At 43.8% G+C, this 27,563-nt stretch overlaps 1 protein-coding gene across 1 annotated transcript in view; it reads right to left on the minus strand.

The window, feature by feature from the left end:
* CDH13 (cadherin 13) overlaps positions 1 to 27,563 on the minus strand; it is a 1,008,841-nt gene that overhangs the window by 353,229 nt on the left and 628,049 nt on the right. The window contains exon 6 of the mRNA XM_045818585.1: positions 8,740 to 8,884. Within this exon, the coding sequence (XP_045674541.1) occupies positions 8,740 to 8,884 (145 nt within the window). The remainder of the gene's footprint in view (positions 1 to 8,739; positions 8,885 to 27,563) is intronic.

A 27,563-nucleotide genomic window follows, 5' to 3' on the forward strand; every position in this document is an offset into this window, starting at 1 on the left:
GAAAACTCAATTCATGACCTATATTTTATAAAACATACACTTGAAAGAAATTTTCCATGCCCTCTCCCCACTGAACTTAGAATGTTGAGGCTCTTCCATCTACTTAAGGAGGAGGGCAGTTCCACACACAAATTGCCCAGGGTTTCTGGGAGTAAACCGTCAGTGCCTCTAGGTAAAGCGATCCAGACGTATTCGTGCGGGTGGGTGGAAGCGGCTGCTCTGGACTCTGCCCCCAGAGAGGATGGTCTTAGCGTGGCAGTGCTGCAGTGAGAGCTGGTTTATCAAGCTCTCTGTTGATTATAAATCTTTTCTAGCTGACATTTGTAGATTGTCCGGATGGATGGCCTAGCAAGCCTACGAATCTTGGAGAAGTCTCCTGGAGTGTCTCCCAATCTGCCGCTAGGGGGAGAACCCGGCTCTATTTGAGAAGGCCACTGCAGGCAACTGTCGGCTACTGGAAGGTCCCCGACAAGCCAGGCTGTCCTGAAATGACTCAAGATGGCGGCTGATGTGTTTCTCCCCCTTCACTCTTGTCCTCTCTCCCCTTCATCTGTACACACACCTGAATGCATACTTACACATGCACACACACACAAATATGTACATACACACACTCACACATATGCACATGAGAAAACGCTGTCTGGACTCAGGGTGGCGGATCCGGACGGACCCTAACAGTTCCATGGATGAAGTGGTGGAAGGACAGTGGGTGTTGCAGACGGAGAGGGACTGAACGGGCCCCGGAGTTAGTCTGAATCGGAAAGCCAGTGTTATCAGCCACCAGCCGCGTGACTTTGGGGAAGGCGCCTAACATCCCAGAGCTTCTGTTTCCTCAACTGGAGAGAACTGGAGGGAGCTCATTAAAATACACGTGTAGAACCTGACCAATATTCACTACTAGAAATACTGGTGATTATCACCGCCACATTGCCCCGGGTCTGACCATCTCCTCCCTCAGTGCCAGCGAGGGAGGTGCCCCCACCACTCCCAGTGGCCCCCTTTCTCCTGTGCAGCTGCGACAGCAGGCCCAGGGGGTGTCTGTCATCTGCCTTCCTCACCAGCCTGCCGGGTGTGTGGACTCGGGGGGCACGCCTGTTTTATGCTCCCCTGCACCCCCTGCTTGCTCAGCAGCGGTGTGTCTGGTGCATAGTAGGCACTCAACATTATTTGTTGAAGGAATGAATACATCGCCAATAAAGACAACACTTATTTAAAAATAAAATTAAATGGTAGGTTTATGGTGATTCATGCTTTCTGCCATTTGGGGCCCTTTGTCCATGGAATGGAAATGACTGAGTGAGAACCGAAGGCCTGGAATTCTGCTGGTTGCTGAAAATCAGAGCTAAAGACAAGAAATCCAAGCCCCCTCGCCTTAAGATCATGCTTTAGATAGAATACTGGGGGTAAAATCCAGTTCACATTTGAAGAAAATTTACAAACCTACGAAGGTTTACAGTATCAGCGGCATTCCATCAGTTACAATAATCTGGTGCCATAAAACGAGTCCCCATTCATCACGGCCACAAAAACCTCAAGTGACCTCTCCCCTCCACCCTCACGGTTCCCACCTCTGTCCAGGCCCTGGTCCTCTCACGCCGGGAACACTGCTGACCCTGCATCTGATCCACATCGATGGCAAAACCTGACTTCACTATTCTGCTTAAAACCACCCAAGGGCTTCCAGCTGAATTTAAAGTATAATGAAAATTTACGGAGCTCTAATCCAGGGTTTGCAAACTTCTTCTGCAAAGGGCCAGGTAAAGAATGTTTATTTATTCAAAACACTTTAAATATTAAATACATAGATATACAGGTAGTACAGGTTTTGGGTTTTGGGGGACACACAGTCACTACCCAGCTCTAACATTGCATGAAAACGGCCGTAGCCACAGTCGCTGCTTCAGTGAGCACCAATGAGCGATGCTTAAATGGGCGTGGCTGTGTTCTGGTAAAACTTCATTAACTGTGTTTTTAAAAAACAGACAGTAGGACAGCTGTGGCTCAAGGCCCACAGTTTGCTGACCTCTGTTCAAAGCGATCTTGCATTTGCCTGTCTCCTTGCACTGACCTAGCAGTCTTCTTGCCGACATCCTCCCATCCCGCTGGCCTCTTCTCTGTCCCTCCATCTGTCGTTCCCGCCTCAGACCTTTGCCCTCTCTAGTTCCTCTGCCTGCAGCATCCTTGCTGGATGCCTTTGCACAGTGGGTTCTCATTCTCACTGGTCTTAGCTCAAATGTCACCTCATTGTCCTTCTCTCACATCACCTCATTCTATTTTATCCAAAGAACTTAGATGACCTTGTTTATTCATTTCATTGCTCATTACCCTTCTCCTACCAGAGAAGTGTAAATGTCTCAAAAACGTGGGGTCCTAAAGGGTCCTGGCCACTGCTGTACCTCCAGCATCTAGAACGTCTCCTGCCTCATAGAAGCTACACAATACACATTTGTTGAGTGACTTTGCTGAATGAAATCGTCATCAGGAATTGACCTGAAGTACAAGTGTTCCTGAAACTATAACTGTTCAATGCCATTGTGAATCTGCCACTCTGTTTCACTCGTCTGTAGCATGAGAAATCCCTGGACTATTCAGAGTGGCTGTAAGGTCTCAGGATGAACTTTGGCAGCCTCGGTGTCTGCCATGCCCTGTGCCGTGACAGCCCAAGGACTATTTCACTTTCATTTTGCAGCTTCTCAGCTGTCCCCTGATTTCCAATTTGGCTGGCAACTCCCATCAGATTTATTCTTTCAAAACATTGTAGATCGATCATTAAGTTTCTGAAGTTACCAATGTTTCTTTACCCTCCCTCCACTTTAAGTTATTTTATTTTCATTAAGTTCATCCATTGATTTTTACTGTTATTTTATTTTTGAATATTTGATGTCACAAATCCTTCTCTCTTCCAAATGCAGAGTGAGGGAGGAATGACTCCAGCTTGAGCCTAAAATACAACCAACAAATGCATGGGCAGGGTTACCAAGTGCTGATTCTTACCAGGGAGTCACCTCCAGGAGCACAGGAGCCGTGCATTCCCAGGTCCCCTGATTACCCACAGGGCCTCGAATGCGGAGATACCCTCATGTGAATGAGTGCAAGAATGGATGTCGGGCAGAAGGAAGCAGACACACAGGCTAGCTCAGAACACAGACCTCACACATGGGGAGGAGAGTGACTGAAGAAACAATGTGCTGTCTCTCTCTGGCATGGGTCTTGAACCCATGGACTCATACATGAATTTAGGTGGAGAGAGGGCTATGAATAAAAGTGAGAAGAGCTGTTTCCAAAGTCACCTGCAGTAAAGGTGAGACTGGTTGGGTATCTTTGAGCAGAAGAAAGGGGCCCAGGCATTCTTCCTGTCTCACTAAGCCCTGTGGGATCTTGAGGGCCTCCAGTGGATGCAGCAGTGGGAACAATAAGACGTGCAATGGTGTGCATCAGAGAGGGGCTGGGGTATGCAGGAGGGAGAAACCTCCTGGCTATGACAGGTTTTGCTTGGCTTGGTTTGGAGACCCTATGACACATCACCTGGGGAACCCCGGACATGGTTAGGAGCAACTTGGTGGAGAATCCGTTTCCTAAGCAAAATTCAGATAACTCAACACTTTTGATATATTTTATTTCTGAAATTTTCCCTTTGAGAATGTGTCTCTGGTTGGATTATACAACTTTTCCATAAATTTTGTTTATGGTCAACTGCATAATCCCAGGGCACGTAACCTACTCTGAATAATACAACATCATGTTAGTGGCATCTGTCCCTGGGCGATACCCCTTAGCTAAGACTCCAATGGAGGCTCAGGTCAGCAATGTCAGCCCTGTTGCTTGACCCCGATACCCAGGGAGGACTCTAGAACAAGGCAATCTACAACCTACAGATACAGTGAGTGAAATGATCACAAAAACTTGGAGATATTGGATATAATCTAGAAAAAATAAACAAAAATGTCTACCAGTATGTTGAGATGTGAAAAGAAAGACTATTATATCTTTATGAATGAGCTTTGCCAAGATACAAATATAATTCAATGATGAGACACATAATCCTCAAATACGTCAAAGTGTAATAAGCATATCCCGTACCCCATCAGCCCCTCTTGCATTGTATTTATCCTAAAGAAATTGTCACACAAGTAGGAGGAGGTGTGTTCTGCACTATAGAATTGATTTTAAGTACGGAAAAGTAAGAACAACTTCAATCAATAAGAAATTGGCTAATTAGATGATGGTAGATCCAGATGCTAGCTGTTTAAAGCAACAATGCAGCTTGATATTATTTACTGATTTACAAAGTGTCCATCGGACCCCGCAGAGTGAAGACAGTGAATCATGGGAAGGGATGTCGAACTCCGCTTCTGCGTGTGCGTGCCACGTGTGCGTGCCTCGAGTGGAGCCACTCGTGGGGAGCCCTGCAGCATTGCTCACCGAGATAGCAACAATGGTTTCCTCTGGATGGTGAGACTTGAGGGTGATTGCACTTTTTTACTTAAAAAAAGCTGGCAAAAAGCTAAATTGCTTTATTTGTAAAATAAATATATCTGCTTAATAAAACAACCAACCAACCAACCAACAACAACAACAAAAAACAAACCCCTCAAAATAGCCACATGTCCAATATTCTAGAAGTCCATCGGGTTGGCCAGGATAGTTGAGAAGGGAAGAAACTACAATGTGAACGTCCAACAATACCAATGAGGGAAAATGGGACAGTTGGTAGACTGAAAAGCCACACTGCTTGTTACATCAAGGGATCCAGCCCATATTTGCCCACCTTGGTGGCTAGCCTGATGTGGCACCTTGAATCGCCTGGCTTCCCTTTCTTGCAGCACTCCTCACCTGGGCACCACACACCCTCGATCCTCAGACCAGGGCCTGCTTCTGGAGGAAGCCTGCACCTCATCCCTCATGGCTAGCCCTTCCCAACGGTGTCCAGAGGACTCTCAGTGGAAAAACTGGGAAGTGGATGCCAGCTAGCCCTGTGGGGCCCTGGCATGTGAGGCCTCCAGGGACTTCAGGTTTCCCATCTCTGTCCCCTAACCTATGAGGTCTTGGCATGCTTCAAGCATTCAGAAAACATGAGATTCATACAGAGCTCTGGCTGGCCCCATGGAGCAGCTGGGGCCTAGGCTTAGGTCCCATGAATCAATGCCTGTGACTCCACCAAAGGAACAGGTTATAATGTGCCAAGTTCAAAGACCATCATCGTCTGTTGCTCTTCCTTCATCTAATAATGATTTCCCAGAACACTATCCTAAAGCTTAATGCTAAGCAGCAGGAAATGGTTTCCCGTCTGCACAGACAGATAAATACAGGTGACCTTCCTCTGTGATAGATTGGTGCTGTTGGCACCTGGGTTTGCTGGAACATGAAAATGATGCTTGGTTTGTTGGGAGATGAATGTTCCTTCACACAAGCTGCATGTCCCTTTGCCTTACCTTCCTAGGGGTCTGCTGTCAGAATAATGACTGCAGCATTAACAACACATTGGCATTTCTTGAACATTCATTATGTTCTAAACACTGAGTAGAGCACACTCTCTCATTTAATCCTTGCATATAGTTCTCAAGGGTAGGTGCTGTTATGTACCCGCTTCATCTATAGACAAGGCTTCTAGAAGGTTCAATAACTTTCCAGAGGTCTCACCTTGTTAAGCAGGTGAGTGGTGCATCAAGCCCAGCTCGAGGCCACAGTGCTAGACACAGGACCAGCTCCAGCATTACAGAGCTCAGTGCAAAATGAAAATGCAGGGCCCCTTGCTCAGCAATTGTTAAGGATTTTAAGATGGTGATGGCAGAACTTAATAATGTGAGCGTGGGGCTCCAGGAGGCTGTACAGGTCACAGCCCTGGCCATGTGGACTCAGAAGAGAGTGAGGTGAAGGAGGACAAGGACCCTGTATTTAATGCTGTTTAACCCCAAAGACTGTGCAGCAGCTCACGTGTATTAAAAGTGATTCAATGAGCCTGCATAACTGGTCAGAGAGCTGGTCGCTTTCTCTCAGGAGCAAAATCAGTTCATCTGATTTTCCCCCAGCTGGGCCTGCAAAGAGTCCATCATGAAGAGTGTGAGAGAAGGTGGATGACTCCAATACGGTCATGGGAAAGAGCCTGGGTCTTGGAGCTAGAGACATGAACCTCGATTCTGGCTCATCTACCAGCTTGTGATTTGGGGAAAGTTCCTGGACCTCTTTGAGACTCAGTTTGCTTATATGGATGATGGGAGAGTGGTGTCCACCTCTCGGGGTAGGACATGGTATAGAGGAGGAGAGGATACAGTGCATGTAAAGGTCTTAGAACACAGCAGCTGCTCATGAAACGCTGCCATGGCTTGATGCCTATTTTCACCGTGAAGATTTGGGACAGGTGAAAGAGCCCATGATTTGAAGATAGATGATACAGGCTGAGCCCTGATTATGTGTCAACTGGGCAAAGTCACTGAACTCTGTCCAAGGTCAGCATTCTCTTCTGTAAAGTGGACCCAGAACATAGGATTCTGCATTTGTTGTTATAAATGGTTAAGGTTGGGAGGGAGATTAGAAAAGGGACACCACCACCCTTTCCAGATTCCCGCTGTCCTCATGTTGAGCTCTCCTACAGGGTGCACTAAGTATTCTAAGTCAGCAATACCCAGCCTTTCTGGAACCAGGGACCAATTTTGTGGAAGACAATTTTTCCATGGATGGGGTTGGGGATGGTTTCGGGTAAGCTGACCTCCTGCTGTGACAGGCCTGGACCAGTCCCAGTCCATGGTCTGGAGGGTGAGGACCCCTGATCCGAGTGATTTTCTCTGTAAAAGTTTTTCACAGCATTTCCAAATTTTAGCCCCAAATCTGACTTGACTCCATTCCAATTCCTGCTTTATAGTCAAACGCGGAGGATGGTGAAAAAGAAAACCACGATTCAGGCCAAATTCCACATAGTGAGAAGAAGCTACTCCATACTGACATCCAAGACTTTATGTATTTTTATAGAATATTTCCAATTATAAACAGAAATTTGAGATGGTTTATGTTCTACTGTAGATGCATCCACCCAAAGCAAATTGCTTTGTGCTTTAAGAAATTCAACATACATATAGGATTTCATCTTCTCTGAAAATATGACATGTATATACACCATTAAAATTTGAAATTCTTTCTGAAACTTTGAGATAGGGCACAGTGGGAGGAAAATCGAACATCGTCTAATCGTACGCACGTATAATATACAAAGACAGGCACATGCTCATGACCGCCTTCAATGTCACGTTGTCATTTACATTTAGAACACTTTCCAGCCCATCCTGAATTCCAGTCACTCATCAGCAAAGCCCGGGTACCACAGATGGAAATGGAGAATCATTTTTCTGCTCTGCTCAAACTCCGGCCCCTTTAATAGCTTTCCCTATCGGCTCTCCTAACTTGTTCTGAACATCAGCTTGTTTAAGATTTCTGTAAACATCCAACCCAAATTCCAGGGTCTCCCTCACCAGAAGCCACCTGTCTATCAAAAGCAGCCTACTGAGAGGTGCCAGAGGGACACTCTGCCCTGAAGTGATCCGACCCACCTTTGCCTGCCCACTCTCCCCCTCTCCAGAGCTGATTTCACTCCTCTGCCCCCTGGCACGCACAGGAAATCCCTCTCCTTTTAACAGGATGCGTTCAAGTCTGCCCCTGGGTATCGGATGAAATACACGGAGACCCAGCTCCTTGAAGCTGAAGGGAGCTTGTAGGCACCTTACATACAATTATTCACCTGGTAGTCTAGGCAGGTTACCATGACAACACTTCTAACACTTCATGTATGTACATGTTATTGATACATCCCAACAATTCAGCCAAGGGGTGAAGGGAATAACCAGTCAAAGCAGTTCTCAAGTTCTCACCTCCCGTCTGGCCTGCAGAATGACTCTCACTTGCTTGTTTTGGCATAACTAGACACAGCCATGGTGATACATTTAATACGGCACTTTTTCACTCAAATGCATTTTAAAGCTTAAAATCAAAGTCCAGGCTTATAATAGCAATTTTTCTCTTTGCCTTTTACTGTCTCAAGCATTGTACTTAGGACTGATTTCTGCTGCTGGACAGAGAATGCTTTAATTAGTATCTATTGGGCCAGAAAGGGGAGCTTTAAATTGTAAAACCTTCCCCAACAGAAAGGTTAACTGTGGGAAAAAGATAAAAGGAGCTCCATAGTAACTTTGAGTCATTTCCATAACAGTAGGTACAAGTACTTCCAGGGAGAGAAATAAATGTCTTGCCTTTGGCCCTTTGACTGAAGACAAAGGTTTTGCCAGGCCCATCTAAAGAAAGACGGGGAAAGTCCTACCCATTTTTCCCAAAGTGGCTCTGATTAAAATGCAGTTATGAAAGGAAATAATGGAGGAGCTTGCAGTGGGGACTTTAATTTTCTCCACAGCTCCACTGTGTCACAGAGCTCAGCCTTGGGCCCGCACAGGGGCGAGCTGGGTGTTTCCAGGGTGCCGGACAGCAGCCACACGTGGAAGACTTAGATGTCGGTCGTCCTTGAAGGATCACCTTCAGAGACAAGGGGAGATGTTTTTTGTAGTGTGCTACACCCCAGTCATGTTCTGAATTGCATCTTTCCAGATCTTGCTTCCATCCAGGGAAATCATGTGTCAGCGCTGATGCATACCCACAACAAATTGGAGCAGCGGTGAGACAGTCTCTAGAATCCCCAGAGACCAGAGTATGCCACCTCCCGAGCCATTATGCTAATGATAAGCCAACTTAACATACCTGTGGGTGATCCCTCCATGACATGGCCAACATAGGGGCCTTCTCGAAAGATCGGTCTGTTGTCATTCTGATCAATTACAATGACTTCCAGAGGGACTGGCCCCTCGAGAGTCCTGCCGTTGACATCAGTGGTCTCCACAAATAGCTGGAGCGGCAAAGAGATTGGAGGAGAAAGAGGTATTAATTCATTATGAAAATTGAAATCAGGTTCTCTGGAGAAAGTAGGTTATATCAGCAATTTAATGAGCCCTTGGCAATATTCAAACTTTGGTCTCAATGGGTAGTCACTGGGACTAGAATAGAAACTAAACATTAGAGAATAAAAGACAAAGATCAATTCGGGTTAGGTCCCCCTTGGGAAATTTACAATTAATTTATCAAATCTGCAAAGAAACTCCAAAAAAACCCCACTCGCAATCAGTCATAGCTAAATGTGCTTATATTGTTTCTGTTTTTCCAACATCATTATGGTTAAAAGGAATGTTATGCTAATAAAAATAATTGACTAAGCAGTTATGAGCAGAGTTCATTAGGAAATAACTGAAAGTGTTTATGGTGATGTTTGGGGAAATGCAGGTCGGTAGGTATGTGCAGAGAGCCCTCCTGGGGCGAGGGAGGCGTGCACTGGGTCCTCAATGAGACGTCAGGATTCCTGCCCACTAGGCCCGTATAATCAACAGTGGGATTTCCTAATTCCACGAAACACTCTCAGTACAGAAGAAACTATCTTCAGAGCTCAAGGATGAAGAAAACAAAAGCATAAAACACCAGCTTTATTGTCTTGGAAACAGGGAATTATATCATGACATTCCCAGTGAATCACAGTAACCTTCTACTCTCGTTTTCTGAGCCAAGTCCAGCCTGATTGAACCGGGCAGTGACAGTAACACTTCTCCCTGGAAATCAGTGGCAGTCCCTGCAGCAGAGGTGGGTGCGTATTTTAGCCAGAAAAGGGTGTCTGTACTTGGAATCCTTGGGAAGGGGCCTCGGCAGCTGGAATCCCAGCACAACATTAAAAACACTTATGATTAGGAATAATGACAGTTATTATCCAGTGCTTACCTAGGCTCTCTGTTATATTAGCTCACGTGATCCTCACAGTAATCCTATGACCCTCTTGCAGGGAGCGCATAAAAGCAAATGGAGATTATATGGTAGAGTCTAGACTTGACCCCATGAAATCAGTCTCCAGATATTACATTTTAACCACTATAAAAGCAATGTTTCTAAAGCATTTCATGCTTGTCACATAATATATCTCAAGAGTACTAGCTTCTGCTTTTGCTGTTACTGTTATTGTTATCTACATTATTGTAAAAACTAGCCCAATTTAGGAAAATAAAAAAAAACTCTTTGGTTACAAATCTGCACAGTTGCACTCCATGTGATGGTGTTGTAAATTGGTATCATCCTTTTGGAGAGTAGCATGGCAAAATTCTACAAAAGCGATGAAGAACTCATATGCTTTATTCCATTTGGATGCCACTCCTGGTTTTCTCCGAGTTAGGCTGCACTGCATGTATGAAAGTACGAGGTGTTTACTGTGGTGTTATTGCTAGTAATGAAATGACACCGGCATCCATTAAATGTCCAGTGAAAGGGGACTAGTTGAATGAATTTTTGGGTAACAGCATACTAGATACAGCCATTAGATAAAATAATTATCAAACCTTGTTGATCTACTTAGAATATTGTGTGAACATACACAAAATAACTTGTGCATCATATATATGTGACATATACATATAGACAGAATTTGAACTTAGTTGGCAAAAATAAACCCAGGTATGTTTGGGTAGAGAGACATATTTTTCATTTTTTTTCTTCAACATTATTTAATTTTTTCACTAGCAAATTTACAGGCACACACACACACACACACACACACACACACACATACTTTGATTCTTGGGACAGACAAAATAATGCATGTGTACCTTAATTATTAAGAAACTAATGGGGTGGAGCTATTTAACATCTGCATAAAAAGAGAGTCTTAAATAGAGTTCACTTTTATACTTTCATGCTACTTTTTAAAACTACTATGAGAATACTGCTAAAGAAAAAGTAATTATAACAAAACATTGGGGAATTTCATGCAATAATGAATGTCTGGACTTTTGTCCTCCCAAAATAGCCAAAGACTTAACTTTAACTTAACCAAAAAAACCTGTCTAAAGACAACACATATCTTGGGTCTGAATCTTAAGCTTCCTGTTTGTTCACAAACTGGCCCCCACACACGGAGGCCACGGAGAGAGGCACCGCTCCAGACCGGTAGGCGGTAGGTTTAATAAGCAAGGGAACTTACGTACAAGGCTCGTGTTGGGCGATTGCCAGACAAGTAGATCTCTGTGCGCACCTACCGGAATGTTAAAAGTTTATGCAGAGACCTTAAAACTGGGTTCAATCTCATATGCCCTCCAGATAGTCTCAATAATACCTTACTATATCAAGGCCATGTCCTTGAAAACAGCTCACACTGTGGGAATGGTGGGCAGGACATACAATGAAGGACAGGAGAGGGAGTCAGGAGCCTCCGACTGTACGGGTCCAGCTCATAGGTCAAATGGCGGTCACACCCTCCTGATGACCGCCTCCAACACCTCCCCTTTCTACAAGACTTGGGTAGTGCAAGAAGCCACAAGTAGGATATCGGAACAAAATCCGCATTTGCCAAATATGCCAATGTATTGGAACTCGGAGGGGCAGACTCCAGATCTGTCTCAACATAATGGAAAGACAGACAGACACGAAGATTATATAATTGATTAGGATGAGAGAAAAATGTTGAGCTGAATCTCATGAAAGAAATTATGTAAGTAAACAACCTGATAGCATTTTATGTTATACCAGTACCCAGAGTTTGCCTCCTGGGTTACTCAGTGGAAAAGAGTATCACTAGATGCACAGTGCTTAAAAACAACAAAGTGCTCTTAAGGGGCATTTATTAATTTTAGAGTCGATTGAACAAAATTTCATTGAGGACTTACTGCATGTCGGTCCCTGTACTGAGTGTTGGTTATCTGTCTGTTAACAGAAAAGACATTCTGGCCTGAAGAGACAGATGATGAGCAATGTAAAATACGTGAGTAAGGTCATTTTAGTTAGAGATAAGGGATACAAAGGGATGAAACAGGTTGATATATTAAAGCTACATGGTCTAATATGGCAGCCACTTGCCACATGTGGCTACTTAAATTTAAATTAAATCAAGATAAATCAAAGGAAAAATCCAGTTCTTCAGTTACACTAGCCACAGTCAAGAGCTCAATAGCCACGTGTAGGTAGTGGCTACCATATTGGACAATGCAGACACAGAATCTTCTGCCATTGTGGAGTTCTATTGGATACTAAAGCTCGGACTATAGGGTGATTGAGAGAGAGAGTGTGTGTGAATATGTGTTCACAGGGGAAATACCTATTCTAGATACAATAGCTTGTGGCTTGTTTTGGAAGACTGTCTGCAGACTCTCAGACACTGCCTAGAACACACTTATCACAAGAGGAACTCTTCAACTGAGACCTCAATAACAACAAAGCAGAAGGAGCTAGCCATACAAAAAATGCATAGAAAAGAGTTTTAGGCAGCAAGTGTAACAGTTCCAAGCTTAGCATTATATTAGGGCTGGTCCTGGTGCAAGATGAAGGCACATAATTGTGGTTCCACTCAATTCCAGTGGAGTAGACTAAAGTTTATTCTGTCATAACATTCTTTGTATAAAACAATTTGGGCAAAGTGAGAAAAGAAGGCATTTTCTTTGTGAATTGCTGGGTAAGCAGAGATGAGGAGGAAAAAAATGATATCAAGCTTGTTCCTAATAAAAGAAACCATAGTAGATTGAATAAAATATGTAATAGGAAATGCTAGTGCCTTACTAAGTAGTCCATGCATTTTTCAAAAGGCGTATTAGTAATGTGGATGAAAATTAATATGCATGAAGAAATTATTAGTAAATATGACCTTACTACCCAATCACTTACTTAAGGAAATCTGACATTCCAGTGAGTTCTCATACTGTTCTCATATGAAGGTCAGATCCACAGTTAAACTTTCTGAAGTGGGCCCTTTAACTTTCAGATGGGACTTGTAGTATCAGAGCCTAAGTGTTTGATGACGTCCTTACCTTCCTTTCCTCTTCTTAACTGAAATACCCAAACACACACATCCTTAGTCTAAAAAGACTGGAACAAGGTTCGTTTCCCTTGAGTCTCAACATCTATTCTAGGGACTGTGTTTGGGGCTCCAGAAACTAAACAAACTGAGATGCATTCATAGGGAGGCATTCTCATCACTGATTTTTGTTTGAAGTGGGACGCCCATTTGTAGATACCTACTGTGAGAAAAACAAACAGGTTACCATTGGCAGAAAGAAATGGAGTAATTTCTGAAAGGAAATGGAAATCACCCAGCTTTTCACTGACTATTTCTATACCACCTTCTAGGACTTGAGGACTTAGTTTGAGTGGTTGATCTTCTTGGGAATAATGAGGGGTGACATATAAAAAGGTCTATTGTGGAACCAGAAAGAGAGAAGATGCTCAATAAATTGTGTCTAGAAACAGTTGCCTGGGTTTCACAGACAAAGTAGTGCGTAGTAACTTCCACCATGGCAAGCAGCCTGAAACAGCAATGCATTTGACCATCCTCTGTGCTGTGTGTTCTAGGACCTTGCTGGGCAAAGTGCAGTCCTGGGACCAGCAGCCCTGGCCTCTGCTGGGACCTAGAAATGCTGACTGTCAGGTCCTGCTCAGAACTGACCGGGCAGCCCCAGCCTTTTATCTCATCTTTATGGGGTCTAAGTGCACATTACTGTTTGTGTGAAGCTGAACTGTGATGCAGGGTTTGGAGAAGAAGGCCCAAGGGCCTTGTGGAGCTTGGGAACAGCATTCCCAGGTTCAGAAGCATGAAAATTAGTTCCAAACAGAAGGCAGTGTCGAACCACCTGCTAGGACTGCACTGCACACGTGGACTCCTTTGTTGCCTCCAAACACGCAGGCCGGGCAGGGTAGATGTTTTCTGTGGATCAGTCTGGAGAAACTTTTTCACAGACACACAGACACACACATATATAAACACAACACACATCACACACAAACACACGGAAACATACACATGACACAGACATAAAAACACAAACATACAACACACACACATCACATACACACAGATGTAAAACACATACTACAAATCAATTTTTCCAATTTTCTGATCTTCGGCTATGCACAATGGACACTTGAAGTGCATTTTGTCAGATGACTTTCTATAAAGTTACTAAACAGAAAGTAGGGAGAAGGGAGCTGCTTACTAACTGACAAGTGAAAAGTTGCAGAAAATGAAAGAAAGGGAGTGGTCCTGGAGGCGGGAACCTCACAAGGGGGATGGAGCACCAGGGTGGGGGCGGGTCCTGCCTCAGCCTGTGTGATTCTGAACCCAGCTGGGCAGTGTCTTCTCTCCCGTTGAGATGCAATACCCGCGGGAACCCCTTCTACTAGCTGAGTGTTATCACTAGAGGGCCCAGGGGGCATCTAGGGAACCTGTCAGGAATCTAGTTTAAGCCAGTACTTTGTGAGACTCTGGAGTTACTGGTATCCTGTCCATTCGTTGGAAAGCTCAGTCCATCATGGAAGGGGGGAGAGAGAGAGAGACCTTTGGTCTTAGTGGGAGTGAGGGAGGGAAAAACTGCTGAGGGGTTCACACCCCAAAAGCCTGAGTAGAGGGCTCTGCAGGGTCGTGGAGGGAGCACCAGACCTGGATTCAGGAGCAAACAGCCAGTCGTCTTGATGTGGAGGAGCCAGGCTCTGAGCCAGGCTCACACCTCTGGGCACCTGAGTTTCTGTGTTATCAACAAAAGCCTACGCAGTGACCTCACAGGATCATAGTGCAGACTACATGAAAAGGACGTGTGATGGTGCCCGACATAAAGTGAGTTCTGCAGTTCAAGCCACCTCGTACTGCCCAGTTTTAAAGGACCAGCTTCAGCCTTTCCTAGAGAAGGCAGAACTATTTTACATTTAAAGTGTTTAATCAAAATATCCTTAAATGGAATTATTGGAGGCAAGGATGTGCAAGCAACAGAAAGTATGATCAATGCAGTTGCAAGCTGATAATTTTGCTCTGAACTTTGTCCAGGGGGTGGTCCTTCTCCCTGGGACGAAAGCAGCGACTCTGAAGCCATCCTCTTTCTCAGACGAAGCTTCTCTCCTATCTCCATCCACTCTGTTAACAAGTCCTGTCTATAATCCTGAATCTCTCTTAAATATGAGGGGGGACCCAAAAACCCTGGAATTTCTTAGTGAAAAAATTGTGTATGTATTCTTAAATGTTAAACTTCAGTCACCTTCAAAGGTGCTCCAGTTGATGCAATACACCTAGTGAGACATTTTCCCCCTGTTCAAAACAGTTTTTGAACTTGTCAGTTTTGATGCCTTTTAGTGCTTCTACTGTTTTTTGTTTTACCTCTTCTATATTGGCAAAACATTCCCCTTTGAGGAATTTTTTTCATCAGGGAAATAAAACATAGTCACTTGGGGTGACATCTGGTAAATAGGGAGGGTAAGGCATGGGGATCGTGCTGGTTTTTGGTCAAAAACTGATGAACACTCAGCACACAGTGTGGGCAGGTGCGCTCGTAATTTACCCATCATGAAATGGGCAAACACGTTGAAAGAGCCTTCAAAAAAATTTCACTGAAGCTGAACACAGCCTCTCACACAACACCAGCTGGTATACTGATACAGGTGGGTTCCTAGAACACTCCGCAGTGAGGGAAGCCTGTACTATAAGGGGCCCGCCCTCCAGAAGACAATTCTGGGGGTTTTTGTGCCCCCTCCATATAGCATCTTCTCCAGCTCCCTCGTCACCTCCTCACATTGGCTTGTCACCTCTCACCGGGCCACTGCAACAGGCACCTAATGGTTACCCCTGGGACCACTGCTGACCACCACAGTCTATTCTGTAAGGGAGGTGATGGGTCATCCAGCGCATCAACTTGACTGGTCACAGTGTGCCCACTGTAAACATTATTCCTGCGTGTGTCTGTGAGGGGTTCCCAGACGAGATTAACATTGAAATCAGCAGACTCGGTAAAACAGACCCACCTCCAAATGCTGGGTGAACATCACCCAATCTACTGAGAGGCTGGGTAGAACCAAAGGCAAAGGAAAGAGGCATCCGCTCCCTTTTCTTCCCACCTGGCTGGGTGAGCTGGGGCATCGGTCTTCTCTTGCCCTTGGCTTTCAGACTGGGGCGAGAATCTACACCGTTCGCTTCGCTGGCCCTCAGGCCCTCAGACTCAGACCCATTACACCACCGGCTCTCCTGGGCCTGCCTTTTCAGATGCAGATCCTGGGACTCCTCAGCCTCCACGACTGTGTGAGTCGATTCCCTATGATTGATCTCCTCACATAAATGTGCCAGTTTATACACATTCATCTTAGAGATTCCTACATTGATATTGATATTGTATATTCCTATGTATTTTTATACTACATATACACGGTATCTCTCCTACTGGTTGCTTCTCTGGAGAACACGGACTAAAACAGGCTTCCAGGGCATCTTTTCAAATTGTTACGTGCAGACACCTCCCAGGCATTCCTCATCACTCTTAGGATAAACAAAGCATTCTTTTACTTTGACAAGTCTTTATAATTTGGCCCCAGACCACTCCTCCAAACCCATTCTATGCCACAGAGATCCTCCTTCCTCCTTATTGTCCAGGTACGCCAACCTTTTTTCGGTTCCTCCAACTCTTCCCATTCCTTCCCAGCACAGGGATTTTCACATGCAGCCCCCCTGGCAAGCATGAGCGCCCTGTCTGCTGTCCCCCCAGCCCCCGTTAGCCCCTACTCATCTGTCTGGTCTCTGCGGGCTACCGCGGGCACAACTGTTACCCTCCACACCAGCTACAGCATCCTCGGTTTGCACTCCCATGGTACCAGAATCTTGCTTTATAACATTTTTCATAATAATATGTGATCGTTTATTTATTTGTGTGACAATTCAATTAGCGTTTGCCTCTCCATCTGGCCCTGGGAAGGCAGAGGCATGGCGAATGTTCTTGCCCATTAGCAAATCCCCAAGGCTGACATCCAATGCCTGGCACACAACAGGCACTTGATGTAATCCTCACTGCACACAGCCCTCTGCTGAGGAGGTAATGCCTCTTTAAGAGAACAGAGTACAAAGTTTTGGCCTCAGCTCTGCCCATCTGTCTTTTCTCGCCCTCCCTGGCCCACGAGGGCTGACAGTCGGTCCCGATTCCACTGACTACAGGCCATCTTAACTCACGAACAGGAACCACAGTGGTAAACAATACCTAAGCACATTAACTGATTACTTGCTTTTTAAAAGAAGGGAACAGTATTTATTTTGTGTTCAGTACATGTCTAGGCTTTTAAAGTGCTGTCACATTAGGCTCGAAGCGGCCTGGAGAAAGAGCCACTGCACAAAACTCACAACTGAAGTTGTGGGTCTATGGTCCTAAGGGCCCGGGGTGTGAGCTGGCTGGATCCAAAGTCAGGCCTGACTCCGGAATCAAGCTTTCCCCCACGATGTTCTTATTTGCTAAATACTTTTTCATAATCTTTCCTTACATTTTTATTTTATTCCCTTTACTAACTTGTAATCTACTTAAGAAGTTTTACTATTGATTGATTGCTATGTTTCACTGTTGTCCCATCTGAGGCAAAATTATCCATTAATTAGGTGATGATGAGCTTATTACAAAATTTTCCTAATACACGTGAAAATGCATATTAAAATGCACTAGGAGCCACTGTGTCCCCTATCACACCCTGCCCGTGGGACTGGCTGGGGACGTTACAGGGCTGCCTGGCTCTACGTGCTCCCTTTTGTGATGCTGCAGACATTCTGAAAAAAAAAAAAAAAAGAGTTGTCCTTTTTATAAATTTAGCTCTCAAATGACCATGGTGCATGTGGAGGGAACAGTATATACCCATCACCCCTAATCTGTTTAAAGCAAAAGTACTTCCTCCAAGGGTGGGGACAGGTAGGCACTACAGGACTGTGAGCTAATCACTCCTGTTTGGGAGCCGTGGTCAGTGGGCACCAGGCTGTGGGTGCTGACCTCCTGAGTCTTGTGTGCAGGAGGACAGGGGTTTGACCTTTGAAATAGGGAGCAGGTAACGAAACCCCACGGGAGCCAAAGCAGAAACTAAGCCACCAGAGTAGCTTTGCTGAAGCGTGAGCATGGGAACCCCCAGCCACCCTTCCCGGCATCCCAGCACCCTGGTTCTTCTTCGCTCCTTCCGTATCTTGGGGGCATCTCCACCAGAGGTGTGAACTATCAAGTCACAACATGCAAACTGATGACTTTTCAAAGCAATTAATGCACCATAATAATGGAAATGAGCAGTACTTAATGCACAGACAAGAATCCTTTGTGAGAGAATAGAAACATAATGAACCAAATTACAAAGCGCGTACAAGCACACTGGCCTTCAGCATCACAACAAACTATTAACATCTTGCCCTTCATTTGGCTCATCCTCTCATCTGCTTATGAAAGATACAATTTAGTCAGACAAAATTTGATACTGTGATCTAACCCAAAGGGATGAACTGGCGCAAAACAAAACATGCTACAATGTTCTTTGGGTGAAGGCCAAAATGAAGAAGCTGGCTCCAAAAAGCCAATACTTTGTATAATATGTGATAACCCAAGCAACAGATGTGAAACCCGGATCAATGGAATAAGAAACAAAGCATGACACACACAGTGTATGGATTCCTGAGTCGTTTTGAAGTAAAACAATTTAGAAACACTTTGACCTTTTGAACTCTGATGGTTCTGCTTCAGGCCAAGTAGTCAAATGAAACACAACACACACACACACACACACACACACACACACACACACAGTGAATTACTTATCTGAGATGATGCAGTAAACATCCAGCTGATTGTGCGTGTGCACAGGTGTTCTTCAGCCACATGTTTTTTGATCACATAAAGTGAAGAGAATATGAGCCATGACTCCAACATACCGTGACTCAATCTCTCTTTTGGACACAGATGTCTTCTACCTCCATGAATGGGTCCCCTCCAAGGTACCTCTCTGGGCACTAAAACGTGTCCTGACATGGATGCTGCAGTTCGCACTATCTCTGAAATACCTCTTCAAGGAACTTCTACCGGACTAGTTTAAAAGTCACAAAGGTGGGTTTCATTCCTTTACTGCCAAATTTTATTTTTGACAATAGAAAATAGTTATAATGCCATAAATACAAAATGATACCTGGAAGTTCACCATGAGCAATTAGAGAGACACACAGGTCTAGTGAATATTGGACATTTACAATTAAACATGACTGCAAGTCAGACACAGAGACTCACATGAAACCTTGAAGTACATACGAAAAATAAGATGCCTGCATCTGCCTTCCTAGTGGACAAGGAAAAGGAAAAGATGAGACCCAGTGACCGTGGAAGTGCTGTGACAATAAGCTGCAGGTTCCGTGCTGGTGGGAACCCCACCTGATGCCACCTTCCCAGAAGGCAGTTTGGAAGCGCAGGCATGTCTCGAGACCCTCAAGGATGTTAACAGCATGAAAAGAGCCCTGTGAAGATACCATGGAAATGAGGAAGCCCACAGGGATTTTTGTGAAAGTATGCTGTTATGAGTTTATTTATAACAGACAAATCTCTAAGGATTGAGAGTGGTTGGAACATTTTTTTCTAAACAGTATTTTCCACTATAGATAGGATGTTTGTTGTGATAAGAAAAAGAAAATAATAAAACTAACCCTAACATATTTGATTAATGTGAAACTTAAATTGCCTTTACTTGTTGCATCTGAGTTCTTACATGTTTAATTAACATAGTCTCACATTCATTTATTACAGTCCCTTTGGTAGAGACGGGTGCATTCTGTATGTAGATAAGAGTATACTTGTGGCCCAAGGCAGGGACACTATTTTCTAGATATTACTCCTATGGCTAATTAAGTGCCTTGAATAAAGAGAGCACTGATATTTTTATTGGCCTTTTGTTTGAAATTTTCATACTCTTCCCACCTTCCAACATCTCACAAAGCTCCAACAAGGCGTTTCTACCAAAGACATCCTCATGGATCACTGAAATTACACTAGACTTGAATCAGAAAGCCTGCCTTCAAAATCTGGCTCTGCTACCCATAGAGTGGCTGTGGCTGACAGTGAATTGGCTTTCCCAGAGGTTGTTATGCTCTAATCCTAGGACCTGGGGCTACGGTAGGTTCCGTGGGAAAGGGGAATTAAGATTGCAGATGGAATTAAGGTTGCTGATCTGCTGACCTTGAAATAGGAAGAGTAGCCTGGATGATCTATATGGGTCCAAATGGAAACACAAGGGTCCTCAAGGGAAAGGGAGGGGACAAGGTCTGAGTGATGTGACCTGAGGAGGGTCTTGAGCTGCCACGGCTGGCTTTGGGGTTGGAGGAAGAGGCCAGGAACCAAGGAGCACAGGCAGCCACTAAAACTAGAAAAGGTGGGGGCCCTCCTCTGTGGTCTCTACAGGAGAATGCAGGCCTGCTGGCACATCGATTTTAGCGCACTGTCTTTGGAAATGCAAGATAACAAATTTGTGTTGTTTTCAGTCACGACATTTGAGGTTACTCATTACAGCAGCAATTGGACCACATAATTAATTGTTCAAACTGGAACACATTTTAGAGTCTAAGTAGGTACTATTAACAATTACACCGAAACAATACGTACAAACCAAGTTTGTCCTAGACAAACAGGGACACACTGTGATTTTATCTTATTAGGTGACTTCACTTTGTCGTCTCAGTTTGCCTGAGTAACAAACTTGTTTAGAATAGCACTCTCAGGGCTTTTTTTTGTTGTTGTTGTTAAAGTACTAAAGAGATAAATGAGCATGAATAGCACAATTCCCAACACATAGGAAATTTTAAACAAAGGCTCGTTAGATCAGAAGAGGGTTAGGTGACCTTGACATTCATTCACTTCCAATAGACCTTTATTTAGACTTTTGTAAAAGTAGATGCAGTACCCTCGATTCAATTCCTCTTTGTCTGGCATTACCCTTTTGAAATTGCTTTTCTATTACAGTAATCCAGATTTCTCTTTGACACTAATCACTGCACTTCTGCTTATTTTTCTTAGCTTTATTCATTTATCAAAGTTAAATCTCATTATGAACCAACTCCTGGAGAGTTCTCAGGGAAAAGGTACCTTTAGCTTTCTGTAGCATTCCTCCCCCTTCGTTTGCACTGGGTGTAATTTCCCCCAATGGACTGAATGTAGTGTTTACAGCTCTCTCTAAAAATGATCGAAGGGGCAATGAAAGTTTCATACTTGTTAGATTATTGATTAAAAATCTTGATACTATTATCAAATGCTCTTTGCAAATCTTGCTCTGCTTAGAGCTATAGTACTTCCTTTGTCAATTTGAAATTTTAAAGTTTGTTTTCTCCCAAACATAATAAAAATTTTTTTCTGCCCTGGCTGGTGTGGCTCAGTGGACTGAGCATCGGCCTGTGAACCAAAGGGTCACTGGTTCTATTTCCATTCAGGGCACACGCCTGGGTTGCGGGCCCGGTTTTCAGATGGGGGTTGTGCAAGAGGCATTCACACATCGATGTTTATCTCTCTCTCTTTCTCCCTTTCTTCACCTCTCTCTAAAATGTAAATAAAATCTTAAAAAATTTTTTTCTTATGTATGCATGCTCATGACCACACTGGACTTTGAGAATATTTTTCTACTTAACTTTTGATTAATTAATAATTAATTAATTAATAGCTTTAATTATGTGGAAGAAATCTATGCAGATATTAAAAATAGTTATTTGAGCAGTTTGAGTAAAGTCCCAGTGAATATCCTCTATCCCAAGAGGGGGCACAGACTGAAATATTTAATTGGTTCAAGTAGAATTTATATAAATCACGGATGTTGGAGTTATGCCAGATTCATTAAAGCTATGTACTAGAATTAAGAGGATTTCTGTACAAAGATGAGAAGCATAATACTTTTGAAAACAAAGCCACAGGAGAAAATTATTGGGGATTTCATTTTCACTTGCCCTTCTTCTTCTCCAAAAGTGAAATTCAGAGGAATAAAGGAAATGAAATACTTTTTTATTTTACAGATTTAAAGTCATGTTGTTAAGTGAGTATTAAAATGTGTTTTATAAAACATGTTCTCCAAAAATTAAGACTGACATATAAAAATTTAAAGTATAGCATATAAATTCCAGGTGGATTTAAGTATTAGGAGAAAAAAGCCATTGAATATTTATGAAATAGAGCAGGCAGGCCTTTCTAAATCAGTATTAAAGGCGTAACTTATTATGTGAGTTACTTCGAGAGTTAAACTATTTAAGTGCTTGTTTTTGTATAACTAAAATAAATAGAGAACAGAAAATATTTGCATTATAAAAAACAGAGGCTTACTATCCTGAATATAAAAAGAGCTGATTATGTTCCAGTTAAAGGTAAAATCATATGGTATTTGTCCTTCACCACCTGGCTTATAATCAACAAAAGAAAAAAGCAAACAAAATATAACCAGAGACATTGAAATTAAGAACAATCTAACAACAGCCAGAGGGGAGGGGGGAGGGGACAGTCAGGAGAAGGGTTTTCAGGAACTACTGTAAAGGACACGTGGACAAGACCAAGGGGGAGGGTGGAAGCAAGGGAGGGAGGTGGGTTTGGCTGGGGTGCGGGGCAGTGGTGGGGAGAAAATTCAGACAAGTGTAACTGAACAGCAATAAAGTAATTTTAAAAAATAAAATAAAAAGCTGGTTAAAATTATTTGAGAAAAAAACAACAATTTGCAAAACAAGAAAACAAAAAAGCAATAAAAAATAAAATTAAAATGAGATAGCTTTTTCTTATAAAATTGCCAAAATAATTTTAAAAATCTTCTAATCAGTATTTTGTAAATTTGTGAGGGAAAAAATTCATACATTATTGATGATATTAAAACATCTTTCTGAAATGTAATTTGTCAATATTCATCACAAGCCTTGAAAACATGTGGTTTTACTTGTAGAAATTTAACTTAGGGGCTATATGGGGAGCAGGGGGCATTTAGTAATACGTGTACTCATTTTAACATTGCTCAAAATAAGAATATTTAGAAACAACACAATGTTCCAACAGGATATTGAGGAAATAAACTGTAGTATCTGCACAAATAGAATACTATATTACAGATACATTTTAGGGGATGGAAAAACATATCAACAGTACAATGTTCATGATATGAAGTGAAATATCTGATTGCTAAATAGTATGCAATTTTTGACAAGCAGGCAAAGACATAATCTTCCCATCATCCCAAAATATTGAGTGATTTTACTGTAGGTGGTTTTCCCCTTTGTTTCTTTACACTTTTTTAGATTTTCTACAATGGGCATGTGCTAATTTTAGAGTTAAAAAGAATTTATAAAATTTATTTTGGGATTGCAGCTTATTCAGAAAGTGACTACAGATCTGCTATCATTTATCACAAGTCGGGGTCCACAGCCCCTGCTGAACTCCGGACCTCTGGCACCTCTCAGCGGGGACGGTGGGCACTGGGCACGAGAACAGGGCTGACACTGGGCGTGCGGGAGGCCAGCTGTGTTGTGGGACAACGCAGAGCGGCTGCTGCTGCAGTCTTCATGGTCTCTGAGCTTTGGATGAAAAGGAATCTCAAAGCACTTGACAGAATTTTATTATACAGAACTCAGCCTCATCAGCTTTATTTACTGGACCATCACTGTTATCAGCGTCTGCTCTTTCTCTGAAGCCACACTTTTAATCTCACTGATAAATTGTGAGAACCAGGAGAGACCAGGGGCTCCAAGCGTGGACTTCAGATTCAGGGAGACTTGGCTTCAAGCCTCACTTTTACCCCTTGTCAGCTCTGTAATTTGAAACCTATTCAGTTATTTCTTAGAATCTCAATTTCCTTTAAAATGAGAGTTTGGGAGCCAGCTGACAGGGTTGTTGTGAGGCGAAATACATGACGTTTGTAAAGCAGTTAGCAAAAATCCGGCCTATAACAAGTACTAAACAAATAGTAGCTGCCGGTATCCCGAAAGGTTTTTGTGAAGCAAGGAAACTATCCCTATAACGTTCTGCTCCTGATTAAGGTTCACAGTCTCAAGCATCCAAGGAAAGTCTTTGAGATGTTGCAGAAGCTGCCAGTAGGAAGCTGAAGCTCATTTAGCATCGAGAAGAAATGTCAGCCTCTTGGGGGCAAGTCCCCTGTCTGGATCTCCTGGTGATGAGTAGGCCTGGCTCAGGTCCTGGCCCCACCCAGATCTGGCCTTCCTGCCTTGCCCCCACCCAGCTGCCAGAAGGAATGTGCTCTGAAGAAGGTGGTCAGCAGCCAGCTCCAGGCCCATGCTCTGGGGGTTCAGCTCTGAGGTAGCCTCATTGTTTTGCTGGCTCTCATCAAAGATCCAGGGCCCCATCTCCACTGTAGTGGTCCTGCCGTTGGGCTTTAGGCTGCCACCCCCGCCCTGGTCCACTTAGCACTTCGGTTTGGGCTCAGCTCCCGCTCCACTTTCTCTTTTGGGACAATGTCGAGGATGCCTTGCCCTTCCACGTACACCTCTCCCAGACTCCCTTTCCAGGTCGGGTCCCCTCGTCAGTGGCACACTCTAACCTCGAGGGCTGTGTGGAAAATGCTTTCTCTTTAAGTTAAACTTATTTTGACATAGATTATTTTTATGCACACACAGTCATGAGAAATCACGGAGATGCCATGCACTGTCTCCAGTTTCCCCTGCCAGTAGCACCTGGCGCAACTGTAACACAGCATCACACGCAGAGCACTGACAGTCATGCTGTCCTGGGTCTTGTCCAGATCCCCTCTGTGTTGTGGGTACTCGTGTGTGTGTGCCTGTGCACATGCCTGAGCATTTAGTTTTCTGTTTATATTCATCCCCTCAATCAAGACACAGCAGTTCCATTTCCAAAAGTCTCTCTTGTGTTGAGAACAATGCTTTCAAAATTTTAATTTGCATCTTACTTCTGGGTATACATCCAAAGGAATTGAAAGCAGGGACTTAAGGAGGTATTTGCGTCCCTGTGTGCAGAGCGGCACCATTCACATTATCAGGAAGTGAAGCCGCCTAAGTGTCCATTGACAGATGAATAGATGAAGAAAACGCAGTGTGTATATATACATAGAACACCACTCAGCTTTGGAGAAGAAGGGGGTCCTGCTACATACTACTACACCATGGATGAACCTTGAGACATTATGTTAAATGAAATAAGCCAGTCACAAAAAAGATAAATATGGTACGATTCCTCTTATGTGAAGTATCTAAAGGCATCAAATTCACAGATACAGAGAGGGGAACAGTGACCCTCAGGGGCTGAGAGGAGAGGGGAAAAGGAAGGGTCTAATCAGTGGGCATCAAGTTTCAGACTTGGAAGGTGAAAAGGTTCTGGAGATCTGTTTCACAGCAATGGGAATAAATTAACACTACTGAACTGTGCACTTAAAGATATTTAAGATGGAAAAATGTATTTTCTTAACACAATTAAAAAACTTTAATTTGCATGGGAATCACCTAGAAAGTCGAGGCTTGCCGACTCCTGGGATCCAGCCCCAGGATTATCTACGAAGGTTCTCGGTGGGGCTCAGGAGTCTCTGATAAACCCTCCCTCGTGTTTCTGCTGCACTGGCCTAAAGACCGCACTTTGGGAAAACCTGCTCTGGCGAAGCTCAGGGCTCCTCATTTTGTTATCGGACAGCAGCTGCTGGGACCCAGCAGAGGCCATCCCTGGCCGGCACGGCTTGACTAGTAGGGCAAACTTGTTTATCGTGCACACGGCCATCATGGTGACGAGCAGCACAAATGATTAGACCACCTGACTTTCATCAACGCCAGTATGCCACTGAGTCATTCCCTTTTGTCTTTCCAATTTTGTCCTTAAGCATGTCAGACTAAGACACCGTCTTGTAAGAGAGGAATCGATATTAGCTCCTAGGTGAATGGAGGTGCAGTTACTATGTCGAAGCGCCCCGAAGCCCAGCAATATAGTGACACCCAATCCTCTTTACCCACATCCAGCCCAACCATTGGCCCTGTTGACTCTGCCTTCTCTGTACTGAACCTGACCACCTCTGACAATCTGTCGGGTACCCTCTGGGCGCAGCCATGCCCTCTCTCCCCCAGCCTAATATGAGCATCTCTTAATTGCTCTCTCTGCCCATGCTCTTGCACCCACACTCTGTTAACCCCACAGGTTCCCAGGTCACCTTACAAATGTAAGTTGGGTGTTATACTCTTCTGCTTCCAAACCATCCCACATCAACTGTGTCCTGAGTCCTCACTGTGGCTTATAAGTCCTTGACATGAGCCTTGGGTTTGCCCTTGACCACATGTTTCATCACTCTATCAGAACAGTCCAGTCCCAACACATTCTCCTTGGTGAATTTCCATTTCAGAGTCTTTGAAGACTCAGTTCCCTCACCTACAATGCTCTTTTCAAGGAGTTTTCATAACTTGCCCCTCCATTTCATTCATGTCTTTCCTCAAAACAAAGGCTTTCCTGAAGCACTTGGTCCAAAGTAGTCATCCCTCCACCTGCGCCCATCCCTGATCCCTATTGTTTCTAAGGCTCTGGTTGTTAGAGGCTGGCTATGCAGCTGTTTCTTTAATGCCTGCCAGCCCTGCTAGAACACAAGCCCATGAGGACAGGGAAGTGGTCTGTCTGGTTCCCACAGCACAGACATTGCCTTTTGTATAGTGGGTTTTCAGTAAATGCAATAAATGAACAATGGGTTTCTGCAGCAGTCTCTCTCTCTTTCTCTCTCTTTTTTCCCCTGGAGGAAAGATCTATAGACAAAAAAGAAGTGACACCTATCTTTTGAGAATTCCCTGAGGGTGAGCCCAACTAAAAGGCAATGCATTAAGGATTCAACAAAAGCACATTCCGCCTATTTCAGAGGAAGATGCCAAGTTCAGTGAAGTTGTTACAACTGTCTAAAGTGTGAAAATGTGTTTTACACGGGATTACTCCTTCTTTGGCAATGACTGATAGAATATGATTTTGTTCTGACACACATATTACTAATAAGCAAATTTAAATGAAAGAAAATAAAGGAAGTGGAACTTAATATAAATTCTAGCTCAGCAAGTGATCCCATCTTTTCCGGCCTTTATAAATGAGGCAATACAAGTTACAGGAATGACCTCATATTTCTTACGTAAATCCCCTCTTACCGTTCTTATAACCCTAGTTCAGCATCTCTTCCCTGATTTTGTTGCTTGTGCATGAAAATGCCTCAAACAGCCAGACAAGACCATTATAATTAGATGCATTCTGTTAGATTCCTCTAGATTTTCACCCAGATTGCCTCATTTTCTCTCATTTGGCCAGATGCGCGCCCCCACCAGACTGGTGCACAGGTTCTGTGCTTCTGAGCACAGACCATCCACGTTATAATCAGCCTGCGTTTGGCTATCTTCTGGACCATTCAGGTTCCCTCTGGCACAGTGCCACCCAACTCCAAGCATCCTGGCCAGCCCAGGATGAAAGTGCCAGTGGGACTTGTTACTTTGTTCATGATTTCAAAATATCCCTTTCTGGAAATTCCAGGCCATGCAGAGAGAAAAATGGGAATGTAGCCTCATTGCCTAGATTGGGCAGCACGTTAAAACTGAGAAAAGGGTAAGTGCTAATGAACCATAATTTATCTGACATCTCCCTTCTCTTATGAGTTTTGTTAGGCTGAAACATAGGAAGCTGCAAATTTTTTAGGTCAAAGAAAATCAAACATTGGTAATTCCAGCTCAAGTCCAGCCTGATGCCTGTTTTTGTAAGCAAAGTATTAGAACACAC

Source organism: Phyllostomus hastatus, unplaced genomic scaffold (genome assembly GCF_019186645.2).
Source record: "Phyllostomus hastatus isolate PE091 unplaced genomic scaffold, TTU_PhHast_1.1 phas_scaffold_345, whole genome shotgun sequence".
In the NCBI taxonomy this organism is placed as follows: Eukaryota; Metazoa; Chordata; class Mammalia; order Chiroptera; family Phyllostomidae; genus Phyllostomus; species Phyllostomus hastatus.